Source organism: Phoxinus phoxinus (genome assembly GCF_949152265.1).
Source record: "Phoxinus phoxinus genome assembly, chromosome: 18".
NCBI lineage: Eukaryota > Metazoa > Chordata > Actinopteri > Cypriniformes > Leuciscidae > Phoxinus > Phoxinus phoxinus.
Window position 1 is genome coordinate 147,501 of NC_136893.1, and position 20,000 is coordinate 167,500.

Genomic DNA, 20,000 nt, shown 5'->3' on the forward strand with positions numbered 1-20,000 from the left:
CACACACACACACCTGAAGGGGTTTATTCTGAGATAACACACACACACACATCTGAAGGGGTTTATTCTAAGATAACACACACACACACACACACCTCCGACACACACACACACACACACACCTGAAGGGTTAATTCTGAGATAACAACCGGCTGGATATACATTATTTACGTACTTATTACACGGATACTTGCCACATAAATACATAATTAGACACAAAATATTGATCTGAGTCTAAATATTTGATCGGCTCTTTAAACGCAGAGCTTCCGCGGAGAGAGCCGGTTCAGCGGCGAGTTCAAACTAAACGGACATCCGGAGATACGGTGTACAGTCGTAACACTCATTACACAGCATTCTCCACATAAATAATTATGGAGATCAGCGATATTGATTTCAGATTAAACTGTTTTTAAATCATTCCTGTTTGTATCTTATAATCCAACAGTGAACAAAACAATAGACACAAAATGGCCGCCGCTGCGTTTGAGTGAAACCAGAGAGAGCGAGTCCTGGATGGCATAATTATATTATAACTGTACACAAGATATTGATTCGACTGAGTTTTAATATTTTATTTGCTCTCCGAAAGCAAAACTTCCGTGAGAAAAAAACTCACATTGAAAAAGCAAATGCAAGACTAATAAGTAATTATAAAAAATAAACTATAACTGTTCTTATAATGCAGTACTGTATAGGTCTCAGTGAGTCTTTATTAATATGTTTTATTTAAAATGGTAAGACTTATAATTATAAATGGTGCTATCATTTATAAGCATTCATAGAAAGTGTTACCAAACGTTTGTGTTCATAATCTTGCCATAACCTGATTAGCAGTTCTCAGATCTGATCACATGATCAACATGTGAGCCAATCGTCTGAAAGCGTCACACATTCCTTTAGTCGACTTCCTGTCACATGACTCGCGTCTGTTAGTGCAGCTGCTGACGACAGTGCATGAATCCTGTTTATTTCCTCTGGTGTGATGGAAGTGCATCTCTGCTGTGTGTGTGAGCACAGGCGCACTGAACGAGCAATAACACACACACACACGCACAGACGTAGATGTAGTAATGAAATCACTGTACTGTAATGATGATGATGATACAATCAGGAGTTATGGGTGTTTGTTTGTGGATGTTTAATGTTTTACAGTCATTATTAAACTTTTTTTATTTTAAATATAAAGGCTGGTGTGTTATTTGTGAGTGTGTGTTTAAAGACCTGTTCACATCAAGAAGGATAAGCCGCACTAAAGACACACACATCCGTCAGATATGGTGTGCAGTAGTGATATATCAAGCTCACATTCAAACCAAGCATCTTCCTGTTGCTCAACCGCACATTCGCACGCCACGGTATAACAAAATTAAAAAGGTACCTGAGATTTATCTCGCAATTCTGACTTTATTACTCGCAATTATGAATTTATCTCACAATTCTTACTTTATAACTCGCAATTACAAGTTTATATCCGACACTTCCAACTTTAATATTCCCAATTATGAGTTTATCGTGCAATTCTGACTTTATAACTCGCAATTACAAGTTTATCCCACAATTCTGACTTTATTCCTCGCAATTACGAGTTTATCTCGCAATACTGACTTTATTACTCGCAAAAGTTTATATCACACAATTCTGACTTTAATTTCCCCAATTATGAGTTTATCTCGCAATACTTACTTTATAACTCACCATTACAAGTTTATATCCCACAATCCTGACTTTATTTTTTCGCAATTACGAGTTTATCGCACAATTCAGACTTTATTACTCGCAATTACAAGTTTATATCCCACAATTCCGACTTTAATTTCCCCAATCATGAGTTTATCTCGCAATACTGACTTTATAACTCGCAATTACAAGTTTATATCCCACAATTCCGACTTTAATTTTTCACAATTACGAGTTTATCTAGTAATTCTGACTTTTTGCTGGCAATTTCGACTTTAGATATAAACTCGAGATATAAAACAATAAGGTTGGGTATCTCTGCTTTTACGTGAAGTGTTTCGCCCTCGCACCGGGCCTACAGTTCTAGACTTCTATAACTCAATGTTAGGCTGCATAGATTAGGTCAGCCGGAACTGGGAACACTTCCCATAAATCCTGATGTACTCGTTACATCATAAGAAGAATGGCATCTACGCTAATATTAGTGTCTTTGTTTATCCCGAGGTTTTCCCGCAGCCTGCCGTATCCAGATCTGAGGAAGGACCTTCGCCTGGACCCGATGACAGCGCAGCGCTGAAGTGCCGACTAGCCTCTCCCTGTGGAGGATCCCTTTACCACTCTACAGATGGGATACAGCGTTGTGGGATAATAATAATACGTTTTATTTATATAGCGCCTTTCCAGGGCTCAAGGACGCTTTACAATAAATAAACAACGATAAAGGCAATTGACATTACCAGCGGAACCAGCAGAATACAAATAGATAACTTGAACAGGTAGTAAAAATAATTTTTTTTTAAGAATTATGACATTTATGACATAAGAATTATGACATTCAGAAAAAAGGTATGTTTTGAGCATGGATTTGAAATCAGAAATAGTGTTAACAGAACAGAGTGATCGGGGGAGAGAGTTGCAACAACACTGAGGGATCTGCCCCCCATAGAAGCGAGGCGATGTCGAGGGACGGCGAGAAGGCTGGAGTCAGAGGACCGTAGAGAGCGAGTCGGGTGTAGGGGAGGAGCCGGTTACAGAGATATCGGGGAGCCAGGCCGTGTAGAGATTTAAAAGTGAGAAGGAGAATTTTGAATTTGATACGGTAAGCCACAGGAAGCCAGTGAAGATCATGCAAAATTGGGGAGATATGTGCAGAACGCTTGGTGTGGGTGAGTAGTCTGGCAGCAGAGTTTTGAATGTATTGTAATTTGGAAATGGAGCTAGCAGATAGGCCAATGAAAAGTGCATTACAGTAATCAAGACGTGATGTGACAAATGCATGGATGACAGTTTCAGCGTCCGAGATACCGATGAAGGGACGGAGCTGGAGCTGGGCGATGCGACGTAGAGGAAAGAATGCGATTTAGTGATAGAATTAATGTGAGAGTCAAACAAAAAATGGTTTGATATGAGAGCCAGCGATCTCACAGGTGAAGTTGGTAGGAATTTTATTAGTGAATGACGGAGGTCCAGTAAAAATAATCTCAGTTTTGTCCATGTTAAGTTTTAGGAAATTTGAATGAAGACAATCTTTTATTTCATGCACACAGGCAGAGAGTTTGTCGGTTGTGATGGATAGAGTCGATGTACAGGTAGTATATAATTGAATGTCATCAGCGTAAAAATGATAATTAAAACCATAGTGGCGGAGGATCTGACCAAGAGGTATTATATAAATTATGAATAATAATGGCCCTAAAACGGATCCCTGAGGGACACCTTGCTTCAGGCGGACAGTAGGTGAGCGAAAATCCTGAAGTGAAATGTAGAATTGTCTGTCAGAGAGATAGGAAGAAAACCAAGAGAGAGCAGCACCGGAAATTCCCACATCCGAAAGGCGAGATATAAGTAGTTGATGGGAGACCGTATCGAAGGCAGAGCTGAGGTCGAGCAGCAGGAGCATAGACAGAACCAGAGTCACCAGAGAGAAGCAGATCATTCAGTACCTGAACTAGTGCAGTTTCAGGACTATGTAGAGGGCGAAAACCAGATTGAAGAGGATCAAAAAGATTATTTTCTACTAGAAAAGACTGAAGCTGGGAGGCAACAGTACTTTCCAGTAATCTAGCTATGAAGGGTAGATTTGAAATAGGAGGATAATTAGATAAAACTGAGGGATCAAGGCTGGGTTTCCTGAGAACAGGGGTAACAGCAGCAGTTTTGAGTGGGAGAGGGAATGAAGCAGAGGTAAGAGATGCATTGATGAAGTGAGAGATGCATTGATGAAGTGAGAGATGCATTGATGAAGTGAGAGATGCATGGATGAAGTGAGAGATGCATGGATGAAGTGAGAGATGCATGGATGAAGTGAGAGATGCATTGATGAAGTGAGAGATGCATTGATGAAGTGAGAGATGCATTGATGAAGTGAGAGATGCATTGATGAAGTGAGAGATGCATGGATGAAGTGAGAGATGCATGGATGAAGTGAGAGATGCATGGATGAAGTGAGAGATGCATTGATGAAGTGAGAGATGCATTGATGAAGTGAGAGATGCATTGATGAAGTGAAAGATGCATTAATGAAGTGAGAGATGCATGGATGAAGTGAGAGATGCATGGATGAAGTGAGAGATGCATGGATGAAGTGAGAGATGCATGGATGAAGTGAGAGATGCATGGATGAAGTGAGAGATGCATGGATGAAGTGAGAGATGCATGGATGAAGTGAGAGATGCATTAATGAAGTGAGAGATGCATTGAAGTGAGAGATGCATTGATGAAGTGAGAGATGCATTGAAGTGAGAGATGCATTGATGAAGTGAGAGATGCATGGATGAAGTGAGAGATGCATTGAAGTGAGAGATGCATTGATGAAGTGAGAGATGCATTGATGAAGTGAGAGATGCATGGATGAAGTGAGAGATGCATTGATGAAGTGAGAGATGCATTGATGAAGTGAGAGATGCATTGATGAAGTGAGAGATGCATTAATGAAGTGAGAGATGCATGGATGAAGTGAGAGATGCATGGATGAAGTGAGAGATGCATTGATGAAGTGAGAGATGCATTGATGAAGTGAGAGATGCATTGATGAAGTGAGAGATGCATTGATGAAGTGAGAGATGCATTGATGAAGTGAGAGATGCATTGATGAAGTGAGAGATGCATGGATGAAGTGAGAGATGCATTGATGAAGTGAGAGATGCATGGATGAAGTGAGAGATGCATTGATGAAGTGAGAGATGCATGGATGAAGTGAGAGATGCATTGATGAAGTGAGAGATGCATTGATGAAGTGAGAGATGCATTGATGAAGTGAGAGATGCATTGATGAAGTGAGAGATGCATGGATGAAGTGAGAGATGCATTGATGAAGTGAGAGATGCATGGATGAAGTGAGAGATGCATTGATGAAGTGAGAGATGCATGGATGAAGTGAGAGATGCATTAATGAAGTGAGAGATGCATTGAAGTGAGAGATGCATTGATGAAGTGAGAGATGCATTAATGAAGTGAGAGATGCATGGATGAAGTGAGAGATGCATTGATGAAGTGAGAGATGCATTGATGAAGTGAGAGATGCATTGATGAAGTGAGAGATGCATTGATGAAGTGAGAGATGCATGGATGAAGTGAGAGATGCATTGATGAAGTGAGAGATGCATTGATGAAGTGAGAGATGCATGGATGAAGTGAGAGATGCATTGATGAAGTGAGAGATGCATTGATGAAGTGAGAGATGCATTGATGAAGTGAGAGATGCATTGATGAAGTGAGAGATGCATTGATGAAGTGAGAGATGCATTGATGAAGTGAGAGATGCATTGATGAAGTGAGAGATGCATGGATGAAGTGAGAGATGCATTGATGAAGTGAGAGATGCATTGATGAAGTGAGAGATGCATTGATGAAGTGAGAGATACATTGATGAAGTGAGAGATGCATTGATGAAGTGAGAGATGCATTGATGAAGTGAGAGATGCATTAATGAAGTGAGAGATGCATTGATGAAGTGAGAGATGCATTGATGAAGTGAGAGATGCATTGATGAAGTGAGAGATGCATTAATGAAGTGAGAGATGCATTGATGAAGTGAGAGATGCATTGATGAAGTGAGAGATGCATTGATGAAGTGAGAGATGCATTGATGAAGTGAGAGATGCATTGATGAAATGAGAGATGCATTGATGAAGTGAGAGATGCATTGATGAAGTGAGAGATGCATTAATGAAGTGAGAGATGCATTGATGAAGTGAGAGATACATTGATGAAGTGAGAGATGCATTGATGAAGTGAGAGATGCATTGATGAAGTGAGAGATGCATTGATGAAGTGAGAGATGCATTGATGAAGTGAGAGATGCATTGATGAAGTGAGAGATGCATTGATTAAGTGAGAGATGCATTGATGAAGTGAGAGATAAATGGATGAAGTGAGAGATGCATTGATGAAGTGAGAGATGCATTGATGAAGTGAGAGATGCATTGATGAAGTGAGAGATACATTGATGAAGTGAGAGATGCATTGATGAAGTGAGAGATGCATTGATGAAGTGAGAGATGCATTGATGAAGTGAGAGATGCATTAATGAAGTGAGAGATGCATTGATGAAGTGAGAGATGCATTGATGAAGTGAGAGATGCATTGATGAAGTGAGAGATGCATTAATGAAGTGAGAGATGCATGGATGAAGTGAGAGATGCATTGATGAAGTGAGAGATGCATTGATGAAGTGAGAGATGCATTGATGAAGTGAGAGATGCATTAATGAAGTGAGAGATGCATGGATGAAGTGAGAGATGCATTGATGAAGTGAGAGATGCATTGATGAAGTGAGAGATGCATTGATGAAGTGAGAGATGCATTGATGAAGTGAGAGATGCATTGATGAATTGATGAAATGAGAGATGCATTGATGAAGTGAGAGATGCATTAATGAAGTGAGAGATGCATTGATGAAGTGAGAGATACATTGATGAAGTGAGAGATGCATTGATGAAGTGAGAGATGCATTGATGAAGTGAGAGATGCATTGATGAAGTGAGAGATGCATTAATGAAGTGAGAGATGCATTGATGAAGTGAGAGATGCATTGATGAAGTGAGAGATGCATTGATGAAGTGAGAGATGCATTAATGAAGTGAGAGATGCATGGATGAAGTGAGAGATGCATTGATGAAGTGAGAGATGCATTGATGAAGTGAGAGATGCATTGATGAAGTGAGAGATGCATTGATGAAGTGAGAGATGCATTGATGAATTGATGAAATGAGAGATGCATTGATGAAGTGAGAGATGCATTAATGAAGTGAGAGATGCATTGATGAAGTGAGAGATGCATTGATGAAGTGAGAGATGCATTAATGAAGTGAGAGATGCATTGATGAAGTGAGAGATGCATTGATGAAGTGAGAGATGCATTAATGAAGTGAGAGATGCATGGATGAAGTGAGAGATGCATTAATGAAGTGAGAGATGCATTGATGAAGTGAGAGATGCATTGATGAAGTGAGAGATGCATTGATGAAGTGAGAGATGCATTGATGAAGTGAGAGATGCATTGATGAAGTGAGAGATGCATTGATGAAGTGAGAGATGCATTGATGAAGTGAGAGATGCATTGATGAAGTGAGAGATGCATTGATGAAGTGAGAGATGCATGGATGAAGTGAGAGATGCATTGATGAAGTGAGAGATGCATGGATGAAGTGAGAGATGCATTGATGAAGTGAGAGATGCATGGATGAAGTGAGAGATGCATTGATGAAGTGAGAGATGCATTGATGAAGTGAGAGATGCATTGATGAAGTGAGAGATGCATGGATGAAGTGAGAGATGCATTGATGAAGTGAGAGATGCATGGATGAAGTGAGATGCATTGATGAAGTGAGAGATGCATTGATGAAGTGAGAGATGCATGGATGAAGTGAGAGATGCATGGATGAAGTGAGAGATGCATGGATGAAGTGAGAGATGCATTGATGAAGTGAGAGATGCATTGATGAAGTGAGAGATGCATTAATGAAGTGAGAGATGCATTGATGAAGTGAGAGATGCATGGATGAAGTGAGAGATGCATTGATGAAGTGAGAGATGCATTGATGAAGTGAGAGATGCATTGATGAAGTGAGAGATGCATGGATGAAGTGAGAGATGCATTGATGAAGTGAGAGATGCATGGATGAAGTGAGATGCATTGATGAAGTGAGAGATGCATTGATGAAGTGAGAGATGCATTGATGAAGTGAGAGATGCATGGATGAAGTGAGAGATGCATGGATGAAGTGAGAGATGCATGGATGAAGTGAGAGATGCATTGATGAAGTGAGAGATGCATTGATGAAGTGAGAGATGCATTGATGAAGTGAGAGATGCATTGATGAAGTGAGAGATGCATTGATGAAGTGAGAGATGCATGGATGAAGTGAGAGATGCATTGATGAAGTGAGAGATGCATTGATGAAGTGAGAGATGCATTGATGAAGTGAGAGATGCATTGATGAAGTGAGAGTTACATTGATGAAGTGAGAGATGCATTGATGAAGTGAGAGATGCATTGATGAAGTGAGAGATGCATTGATGAAGTGAGAGATGCATTGATGAAGTGAGAGATGCATTAATGAAGTGAGAGATGCATTGATGAAGTGAGAGATGCATTGATGAAGTGAGAGATGCATTGATGAAGTGAGAGATGCATTAATGAAGTGAGAGATGCATGGATGAAGTGAGAGATGCATTGATGAAGTGAGAGATGCATTGATGAAGTGAGAGATGCATTGATGAAGTGAGAGATGCATTGATGAAGTGAGAGATGCATTGATGAAGTGAGAGATGCATTGATGAAGTGAGAGATGCATTGATGAATTGATGAAATGAGAGATGCATTGATGAAGTGAGAGATGCATTAATGAAGTGAGAGATGCATTGATGAAGTGAGAGATGCATTGATGAAGTGAGAGATGCATTGATGAAGTGAGAGATGCATTGATGAAGTGAGAGATGCATTAATGAAGTGAGAGATGCATTGATGAAGTGAGAGATGCATTGATGAAGTGAGAGATACATTAATGAAGTGAGAGATGCATTGATGAAGTGAGAGATGCATTGATGAAGTGAGAGATGCATTGATGAAGTGAGAGATGCATTGATGAATTGATGAAATGAGAGATGCATTGATGAAGTGAGAGATGCATTGATGAAGTGAGAGATGCATTGATGAATTGATGAAATGAGAGATGCATTGATGAAGTGAGAGATGCATTGATGAAGTGAGAGATGCATTGATGAAGTGAGAGATGCATTGATGAAGTGAGAGATGCATTAATGAAGTGAGAGATGCATTGATGAAGTGAGAGATGCATTGATGAAGTGAGAGATGCATTAATGAAGTGAGAGATGCATGGATGAAGTGAGAGATGCATTAATGAAGTGAGAGATGCATTGATGAAGTGAGAGATGCATTGATGAAGTGAGAGATGCATTGATGAAGTGAGAGATGCATTGATGAAGTGAGAGATGCATTGATGAAGTGAGAGATGCATTGATGAAGTGAGAGATGCATTGATGAAGTGAGAGATGCATTGATGAAGTGAGAGATGCATGGATGAAGTGAGAGATGCATTGATGAAGTGAGAGATGCATGGATGAAGTGAGAGATGCATTGATGAAGTGAGAGATGCATGGATGAAGTGAGAGATGCATTGATGAAGTGAGAGATGCATTGATGAAGTGAGAGATGCATTGATGAATTGATGAAATGAGAGATGCATTGATGAAGTGAGAGATGCATTGATGAAGTGAGAGATGCATTGATGAAGTGAGAGATGCATTGATGAAGTGAGAGATGCATTAATGAAGTGAGAGATGCATTGATGAAGTGAGAGATGCATTGATGAAGTGAGAGATGCATTAATGAAGTGAGAGATGCATGGATGAAGTGAGAGATGCATTAATGAAGTGAGAGATGCATTGATGAAGTGAGAGATGCATTGATGAAGTGAGAGATGCATTAATGAAGTGAGAGATGCATTGATGAAGTGAGAGATGCATTGATGAAGTGAGAGATGCATTAATGAAGTGAGAGATGCATTGATGAAGTGAGAGATGCATTGATGAAGTGAGAGATGCATTGATGAAGTGAGAGATGCATTGATGAAGTGAGAGATGCATTGATGAAGTGAGAGATGCATTGATGAAGTGAGAGATGCATTGATGAAGTGAGAGATGCATTGATGAAGTGAGAGATGCATGGATGAAGTGAGAGATGCATTGATGAAGTGAGAGATGCATGGATGAAGTGAGAGATGCATTGATGAAGTGAGAGATGCATGGATGAAGTGAGAGATGCATTGATGAAGTGAGAGATGCATTGATGAAGTGAGAGATGCATTGATGAAGTGAGAGATAGGTGCAGAGATAACTGAATGGCAGAGTTTCAGAAGAGGAGTAGGACCAGGGTCAAGACGACAAGATGAAGGGTCGGAGTTCAAGATTAACTCAGAGACAGAAGATGGAGTGGTCAGAGAAAAGAAGGAATTGACCAGGTTGATTCGGCAGATATCTAATATTCGCAGCATCAGTAGAGATGCACTGGTTTACGGCATTTGTCTTTTCTAGCAAGTGAGTCAAGAATGAAGTGCAAAGTTCATCAGAAGCTAGAGTAACATGAGATGGAGATCTGGTAAGTTTTATTATTGTGTTAAATAACGCTTTTGGTCTGTTGCTTGATTTATTAATTGTGGCAGATACAAAACTAGAACGAGCCAAGTTCAGGGCAGATTTGTAATTTTTTACATGTTCAATAAAAGCCAAACGGTGAACAGTCAGGCCAGTTTTCCTATAGTGACGCTCAAGCCGTCTACCCGTGGCCTTTAGGATACGGAGCTCAGGAGTGTACAAGGAGACGAATGGGCGGAAGGGACGCTTCTGGTCTTAACAGGACCATGCTTATCCTAAATATCCGAGATTATGGAGTTAGGATAATCTCGGTTTCGCGTATCTACCCCGAAGTGATACAATTCTGTCTAAAAATGTTTAAGGCCAGACAAGTAGTTTGTATAGGCTTGGTTTTTTAGGGAATTACAAACATGCACACATATATTCAAACACACATAACTATAGAGTTAATTCTTGATGCGCACGTGAGCATCAGTGTTTCTCACAGGTTCAGTGTAAAGTGTGTGTAGAGAGAACGCTGTCGTCTTAGCGGCCTCTAATTTAATAACTAATGATCCTTTCGACGGAAGTGAATCAATCAAAACTAACTTTAGCTGGAAAACATTATTCAAGAACCGCTATAAAGACAAAACAATCTGTTCCCTTAAACTATACGTTTATCTCTGTAAAGCAGCTTTGAAACAGTCCACATTGTTAAAAGCGCTATAAATTAAGATGGCTTGACAACAGTAAATGTGACCACACCGTAGCGAACTATAGCGCTCTGTTTATTATAAGCGCTGCAGTTTTGTCGTCTGTCACTTTAAATGCTCAAACTCTTTAAAGCAGGATGGATTCTGATTGGCTTAATTCTTCTGTGCCATTATGGTTACAGTTGTGGTGTGGACTTGACTATTCTCTTAGAGTAAGAGCGATTATTAATGATAACGAAGTTTTATAGTTATCGTCCTTGTTGTGAACGGGAATAATTCAGTCCAAAATACATATCTCACAAATATTTAGCAGAACTGTATGAATCATCATAAACTGTATTTGCACACACGATTCCTCACAACAGTTCACATGACTCAGTGTTTTCCACATCGTTATAACAGTCTCTTCTGTGATTGGCCGTCTGCTGTGATTGGCCGTCTGCTGTGATTGGTTCCCGTCAGAAGGACGCTCTCATGTGGTTGCGCATGTTCTTCATCTCCATCTCCAGTTCTCGTATCTTCTCGTCTCTCTGCTTGAGTTGCTCCTGCAGATTCTGAATCTGGTGACACGACACCTGCGAGATTCAAGCGCACAGCGTTACGACCTCTGACCTGTGAGAAGACCACATGACCTGACCTGTGTTCGCGTCTGACCTCTGAGGGCTCGGTCCGGCTCAGATCTGAGCATGTGCGTGAGGAGGTCCAGTCGTGGCTCTCGGTGTCGTCTTCCGTCCAGCCCTGGAGCTCTGCGATGATGTCAGGGGGGTGTTCTGCGTCCTGATTGGCTGGAGTCTCGGCTTCAGTCGAGTCGAGTGCTGTAGCTCCGGGTCTCAGAGACATCAGCAGCGGCCCTGCATGAGCGAACGAGCGTTTAGCAGATGCTTTTATCCTAAACAAAACTAAAACAATATTCGCCAGGTTGACTAGTGGGGAATTAAAGTTGTGACGTCGTCTATTTGAAACACTGATCTATATTGTAGATAATATCATACAACTTATCTATAATCTGAAAATAGAGATCAGTGAGTGGAAAGGTTGTCTGTTGAGAATGGTGTAAAGTCTCATTTAGTTGTAATACTATGTATAAATATGTGATTGAAATTAATAACTTTTATCATTTATAATTCAGATGTAGTTATTTGGGTGTATTGTTCACGATATCATTCATTTGTTGGTTTAGACTATTTCCCACAAGCACCTGAAGGCAGCATTTACTCGCCCTCCTCTTGCTCCAAACTAAAAAGGCTTTTCTGTCGGTTTTCTGAAAACAAATGAAGAGGAATCGAGGAGTTGGCTCCGAGTCTCGTGATGGGATACGATCACTTTATATGATGAACAGATTTAATTTAGTCTTTTATACAATGTATTTTTGTACTTTTTGAAACGTGATTATGTGAACGAGGGCGAGTAAATGATGACTGGACTGTACTATCCTCAGTTCAATAAGAGTCCAGTTTGACTGGCCTTTATTCTGTCCCATCAGCCACTCGTCTGCGGTCAGGGCTGGTTCATTGGCTGCTGTCACGGGATAAATATCCTCCTGAAAACCCTCAGACCGCTGACAGAAACACAAATATCACAATCACAATCTCATTAACAGCTTGGGAAATCTCCCACACACAGGCTCCTCCCACACACAGGATCCTCCCATATACTGAGACCTCCTACACACAGGCTCCTCCCACAAACCGAGTACGCCCACACACGGGATTCTCCCACATACTGGCCACTGAGTCCTCCCACGTACTGAGTCCTCCCACCCATAGGCTCCACCCACGTACTGAGTCCTCCCACGTACTGAGTCCTCCCACCCATTTGCTCCTCCCCCCACATAGGCTCCTCCCACACACTGAGTCCTCCCACCCATATGCTCCACCCCCCACACAGGCTCCTCCCACCCATAGGCTCCACCCCACACACAGACTCCTCCCACCCATATGCTCCTCCCCCCACACAGGCTCCTCCACACATACTGAGTCCTCCCACCCATAGGCTCCTCCCCACATACCGAGTCCTCCCACCATATGCTCCACCCCCCACACAGGCTCCTCCCACCCATAGGTTCCACCCCACACACAGACTCCTCCCACCCATATGCTCCTCTCCCCACACAGGCTCCTCCCACCCATAGGCTCCACCCCACACACAGACTCCTCCCACCCATATGCTCCTCCCCCCACACAGGCTCCTCCACACATACTGAGTCCTCCCACCCATAGGCTCCTCCCCACATACCGAGTCCTCCCACCATATGCTCCACCCCCCACACAGGCTCCTCCCACCCATAGGTTCCACCCCACACACAGACTCCTCCCACCCATATGCTCCTCTCCCCACACAGGCTCCTCCCACCCATAGGCTCCACCCCACACACAGACTCCTCCCACCCATATGCTCCTCCCCCCACACAGGCTCCTCCACACATACTGAGTCCTCCCACCCATAGGCTCCTCCCCACACACAGACTCCACCCACCTACACTCCTCCCATCGGCGGCCCTCGTCTCAGGTGTGCTCTTACCGTCCGCGGCACACAGAAGCTCAGCGGTTCCAGCAGATCTTTGACGGTGAGCAGCCTGTAGAATCTGAACACCTCACACACACTGATGTTCAGGCCACGCTTGGGCATCACACCTAAACACACGAGCCAACCAATGACTGTCCAGAGCGGAGCACAGCAGCACTCATGTCAACATCACTCTATATGTGTCACGGTTCATGGGTCTGTGTGTTCTTCTGTGTGTGTCTGTCTAGTGTTGTCAACTGTCTGATTGCTAGTTTGGGTTTCCTAGCAACCTTAATTATGATTGTGTGTGTGTGTGTGTGTGTGTGTGTGTGTGTGTGTGTGTGTGTGTGTGTGTGTGTGTGTGTGCGTGCGTGCGTGCGTGCGTGCGTGCGCATGTACCCAAGCCTCTCTGAGGGGACGTAGACCGATACTCAGACAGGAAGTGAATGAAGGGTCTCTCCGCACTGACCTCATAATACCGAATGTTACCATCACCCTGAAACACACACACAGTTAAAATATTTTCTTACTACCTGTACAAATATCCAAAAATTCTTAAATCAAGACACTTGATATTGTCTTGTTTTATGAAAAAATACACACACAGCCAAACACAGGTCAGTAGTTTCAGACACACACAGCCAAACACAGGTCAGTAGTTTCAGACACACACAACCTAACACAGGTCAGTAGTTTCAGACACACACAGCCAAACACAGGTCAGTAGTTTCAGACACACACAGCCAAACACAGGTCAGTAGTTTCAGACACACACAGCCTAACACAGGTCAGAAGTTTCAGACACACACAGCCAAACACAGGTCAGTAGTTTCAGATACACACAACCTAACACAGGTCAGTAGTTTCAGACACACACAGCCAAACACAGGTCAGTAGTTTCAGACACACACAGCCAAACACAGGTCAGTAGTTTCAGACACACACAGCCAAACACAGGTCAGTAGTTTCAGACACACACAGCCAAACACAGGTCAGTAGTTTCAGACACACACAGCCTAACACAGGTCAGAAGTTTCAGACACACACAGCCAAACACAGGTCAGTAGTTTCAGATACACACAACCTAACACAGGTCAGTAGTTTCAGACACACACAGCCAAACACAGGTCAGTAGTTTCAGACACACACAGCCAAACACAGGTCAGTAGTTTCAGACACACACAGCCAAACACAGGTCAGTAGTTTCAGACACACACAGCCAAACACAGGTCAGTAGTTTCAGACACACAAAGCCAAACACAGGTCAGTAGTTTCAGACACACACGGCCAAACACAGGTCAGTAGTTTCAGACACACACAGCCAAACACAGGTCAGTAGTTTCAGACACACACAGCCAAACACAGGTCAGTAGTTTCAGACACACACAGTCTAACACAGGTCAGTAGTTTCAGACACACACAGCCTAACACAGGTCAGTAGTTTCAGACACACACAGCTAAACACAGGTCAGTAGTTTCAGACACACACAGCCAAACACAGGTCAGTAGTTTCAGACACACACAGCCAAACACAGGTCAGAAGTTTCAGACACACACAGCCAAACACAGGTCAGTAGTTTCAGACACACACAGCCTAACACAGGTCAGTAGTTTCAGACACACACAGCCAAACACAGGTCAGTAGTTTCAGACACACACAGCCAAACACAGGTCAGTAGTTTCAGACACACACAGCCAAACACAGGTCAGTAGTTTCAGACACACACAGTCTAACACAGGTCAGTAGTTTCAGACACACACAGCCTAACACAGGTCAGTAGTTTCAGACACACACAGCCTAACACAGGTCAGTAGTTTCAGACACACACAGCCAAACACAGGTCAGTAGTTTCAGACACACACAGCCAAACACAGGTCAGTAGTTTCAGACACACACAGCCAAACACAGGTCAGTAGTTTCAGACACACACAGCCTAACTCAGGTCAGAAGTTTCAGACACACACAGCCAAACACAGGTCAGCAGTCACATGCTAACACAGGTCAGTAGTTTCAGACACACACAGCCAAACACAGGTCAGTAGTTTCAGACACACACAGCCAAACACAGGTCAGTAGTTTCAGACACACACAGCCTAACACAGGTCAGTAGTTTCAGACACACACAGCCAAACACAGGTCAGTAGTTTCAGACACACACAGCTAAACACAGGTCAGTAGTTTCAGACACACACAGCCAAACACAGGTCAGTAGTTTCAGACACACACAGCCTAACACAGGTCAGTAGTTTCAGACACACACAGCCTAACACAGGTCAGTAGTTTCAGACACACACAGCCTAACACAGGTCAGTAGTTTCAGACACACACAGCCAAACACAGGTCAGTAGTTTCAGACACACACAGTCTAACACAGGTCAGTAGTTTCAGACACACACAGCCTAACACACAGCCTAACACAGGTCAGTAGTTTCAGACACACACAGCCTAACACAGGTCAGTAGTTTCAGACACACACACAGTCTAACACAGGTCAGTAGTTTCAGACACACACAGCTAAACACAGGTCAGTAGTTTCAGACACACACACAGCCTAACACAGGTCAGTAGTTTCAGACACACACACAGCCTAACACAGGTCAGTAGTTTCAGACACACACACAGCCTAACACAGGTCAGTAGTTTCAGACACACACAGTCTAACACAGGTCAGTAGTTTCAGACACACACTGCTAAACACAGGTCAGTAGTTTCAGACACACACAGCCAAACACAGGTCAGTAGTTTCAGACACACACAGCCAAACACAGGTCAGTAGTTTCAGACACACACAGCCAAACACAGGTCAGTAGTTTCAGACACACACAGCCAAACACAGGTCAGTAGTTTCAGACACACACAGTCTAACACAGGTCAGTAGTTTCAGACACACACTGCTAAACACAGGTCAGTAGTTTCAGACACACACAGCCAAACACAGGTCAGTAGTGTCAGACACACACAGCCAAACACAGGTCAGTAGTTTCAGACACACACAGCCTAACACAGGTCAGTAGTTTCAGACACACACAGTCTAACACAGGTCAGTAGTTTCAGACACAAACAGCCTAAGACAGGTCAGTAGTTTCAGACACACACAGCCTAACACAGGTCAGTAGTTTCAGACACACACAGCCTAACACAGGTCAGTAGTTTCAGACACACACAACCTAACACAGGTCAGTAGTTTCAGACACACACAGCCTAACACAGGTCAGAAGTTTCAGACACACACAGCCAAACACAGGTCAGTAGTTTCAGACACACACAGTCTAACACAGGTCAGTAGTTTCAGACACACACAGCCTAACACAGGTCAGTAGTTTCAAACACACACAGCCAAACACAGGTCAGTAGTTTCAGACACACACAGCCAAACACAGGTCAGTAGTTTCAGACACACACAGTCTAACACAGGTCAGTAGTTTCAGACACACACTGCTAAACACAGGTCAGTAGTTTCAGACACACACAGCCTAACACAGGTCAGTAGTTTCAGACACACACTCAAACACAGGTCAGTAGTTTCAGACACACACTCAAACACAGGTCAGTAGTTTCAGACACACACAGCCAAACACAGGTCAGTAGTTTCAGACACACACAGTTAAACACAGGTCAGTAGTTTCAGACACACACAGCCAAACACAGGTCAGTAGTTTCAGACACACACAGTCTAACACAGGTCAGTAGTTTCAGACACACACAGCCTAACACAGGTCAGTAGTTTCAAACACACACAGCCAAACACAGGTCAGTAGTTTCAGACACACACAGCCAAACACAGGTCAGTAGTTTCAGACACACACAGTCTAACACAGGTCAGTAGTTTCAGACACACACTGCTAAACACAGGTCAGTAGTTTCAGACACACACTCAAACACAGGTCAGTAGTTTCAGACACACACAGCCAAACACAGGTCAGTAGTTTCAGACACACACAGTTAAACACAGGTCAGTAGTTTCAGACACACACAGCCAAACACAGGTCAGTAGTTTCAGACACACACTCAAACACAGGTCAGTAGTTTCAGACACACACTCAAACACAGGTCAGTAGTTTCAGACACACACAGCCAAACACAGGTCAGTAGTTTCAGACACACACAGTTAAACACAGGTCAGTAGTTTCAGACACACACAGCCAAACACAGGTCAGTAGTTTCAGTGTTTTTTTAAGTTGCCAGCGTTTCTGGTCATTTGCACAAAAGTTTCATGGCCCACTAAATATTGTGTTGTATGTAAATCTGAACATTGCAATTTATCCAAAGAAAGAACCCAGTTTAATCCTAGCTTCATGCATTCTTTTCTTTTTTTTTATCTACACTTGTGGGTATGTATGTGGGAAAGTTCAATTAAAAAAGCAACCTTTTGAGCAAAAAGCTGAGAAAATCATGTTTACATCCAGATGTGATTCAAACACAGATGGAGAAGATCGAGTCCATCAACACCTGAAAGCTTCTCAGTCCTGTAGCTCGTCCTGGCTCATGTCATTCGGTAACGTTAGGCTGATTAATGATGAAGATCGTGTTATTTTACGTCAAGTCAAGTCATCTTCATTTATACAGCGCTTTTAACAATGTGGATTGTTTCAAAGCTGCTTTACAGAGATAAACGTATAGTTTAAGGGAACAGATTGTTTTGTCTTTATAGCGGTTCTTGAATAATGTTTTCCAGCTAAAGTTAGTTTTGATTGATTCACTTCCGTCGAAAGGATCATTAGCTATTAAATTAGGGGCCGCTAAGACGACAGCGTTCTCTCTACACACACTTTACACTGAACCTGTGAGAAACACTGATGCTCACGTGCGCATCAAGAATTAACTCTATAGTTATGTGTGTTTGAATATATGTGCGCATGTTTGTAATTCCCTACAAACCAAGCCTTAACAAACAACTTGTCCTGCTTTATCTAATTCTATCTAAATTTTATCTAAATCTAATTTATTAATTCTGTATCAATTTGATACAGAATTTTATTTTATCACTACGGGGGAGATACGCGAAATTTCTACAACGCTTTATCTGTAGAGTGGTAAAGGGATCCTCCACAGGGAGAGGCTAGTCAGCACTTCAGCGCTGCGCTGTCATCGGGTCCAGGCGAAGGTCCTTCCTCAGATCCAGATCCGGCAGGCTGCGGGAAAACCTCGGGATAAACAAAGACACTAATATTAGCGTAGATGCCATTCTTCTTATGATGTAACAAGTACATCAGGATTTACGGGAAGTGTTCCCAGTTCCGGCTGACCTAATCTATGCAGCCCAATGCAGTGTTGACAGAACGGGGCTAATATGGTCATACTTCCTGGTTCTGGTAAGAACTCGAGCGGCTGCGTTTTGAACTAGCTGTAGTTTGTTTATTAAGCGTGCAGGGCAACCACCCAGTAGAGCATTACAATAATCTAGCCTTGAGGTCATGAACGCATCAACTAATTGTTCCGCATTTGTCAATGAGAGCATATGGCGTAATTTAGATATATTTTTAAGATGAAAAAATGCGGTTTTACAGATACTAGACACGTGAGAGCTGTCTCGGTACTATGGAGCGGTCTAAATCCGGACTGAAAATCCTCGCAGATATCATTTCTTTCAAGAAAAGAACACAGTTGTGAGGATACGGCTTTTTCTAATATCTTTGACAGAAATGGCAGATTCGAGATCGGCCTGTAATTGACTAGTTTTGTAGGATCAAGTTGCTGTTTTTTAACAAGCGGTTTAATCATAGCTAGCTTAAAGGTTTTTGGTACGTATCCTAGAGACAAAGATGAATTAATGATATTAAGAAGAGGATCTATGACATCTGGAAGCATCTCTTTCAGCAGCTTAGTCGGTATAGGGTCTAACATACACGTTGTCGATTTAGATGATTTGACGAGTTTGCAAAATTCTCCCTCTCCTATAGCAATGAATGAATCAAATGTTCCCTCAGGGAGACTACTATGCACTTCCTGATGCGATACTGTATTAGACGGTTGCATAGTTATAATTTTGTCCCTGATATTATCGATCTTATAAGTGAAGAAGTTCATAAAGTCATTACTGCTGTGTTGCTTGGAAACTTCTGGGCTTGAAGCTTTCTTTTTCGTTAGTTTAGCCACTGTTTCAAATAAATACCTAGGATTATGTTTATTTTCTTCTAATAGGGTTAAATAAGCAGATCTAGCAGCTTTTAAAGCCTCTCTGTAAGCAATCGAGCTCTCCTTCCATGAAATGCGAAACACCTCTAGTTTTGTTTTCTTCCAGTTGCGCTCCATTTTTGTGCGTCTGCTTACATGTGATATCGCTGGTTTCTGCTTCTTCTTCGCCTGTGTTTTGATCAGGAGATTCTGTACTCTTTCGGAAGATGTGTCATAGCGCCCCCTACCATATAACAATATAATCACGGAAAGCTGGACATGTCAGTCAATGACGGGGAAAGAGTTAATAAAACATATTTGGCAAACAGCTCTTAAGTCTCTAGATCATTCTGTCATTGTGTAATGGTTAACGGTAAGCTTCCTGAAGTTAT

General features: G+C 42.4%; 1 protein-coding gene across 1 annotated transcript in view; it reads right to left on the reverse strand.

Annotated features, from left to right (window-relative positions):
* Positions 1-10,748: 10,748 nt before the first annotated feature.
* coro2ab (coronin 2Ab) overlaps positions 10,749-20,000 on the reverse strand; it is a gene marked incomplete at its 5' end in the record, with an annotated part of 13,565 nt that continues 4,313 nt past the window's right edge. The window contains 4 exons of the mRNA XM_079588820.1: positions 10,749-11,563; positions 11,643-12,546; positions 13,509-13,621; positions 13,893-13,989. Coding sequence (XP_079444946.1) covers positions 12,343-12,546; positions 13,509-13,621; positions 13,893-13,989 — 414 coding nt within the window. The 3' untranslated portion in view covers positions 10,749-11,563; positions 11,643-12,342. The remainder of the gene's footprint in view (positions 11,564-11,642; positions 12,547-13,508; positions 13,622-13,892; positions 13,990-20,000) is intronic.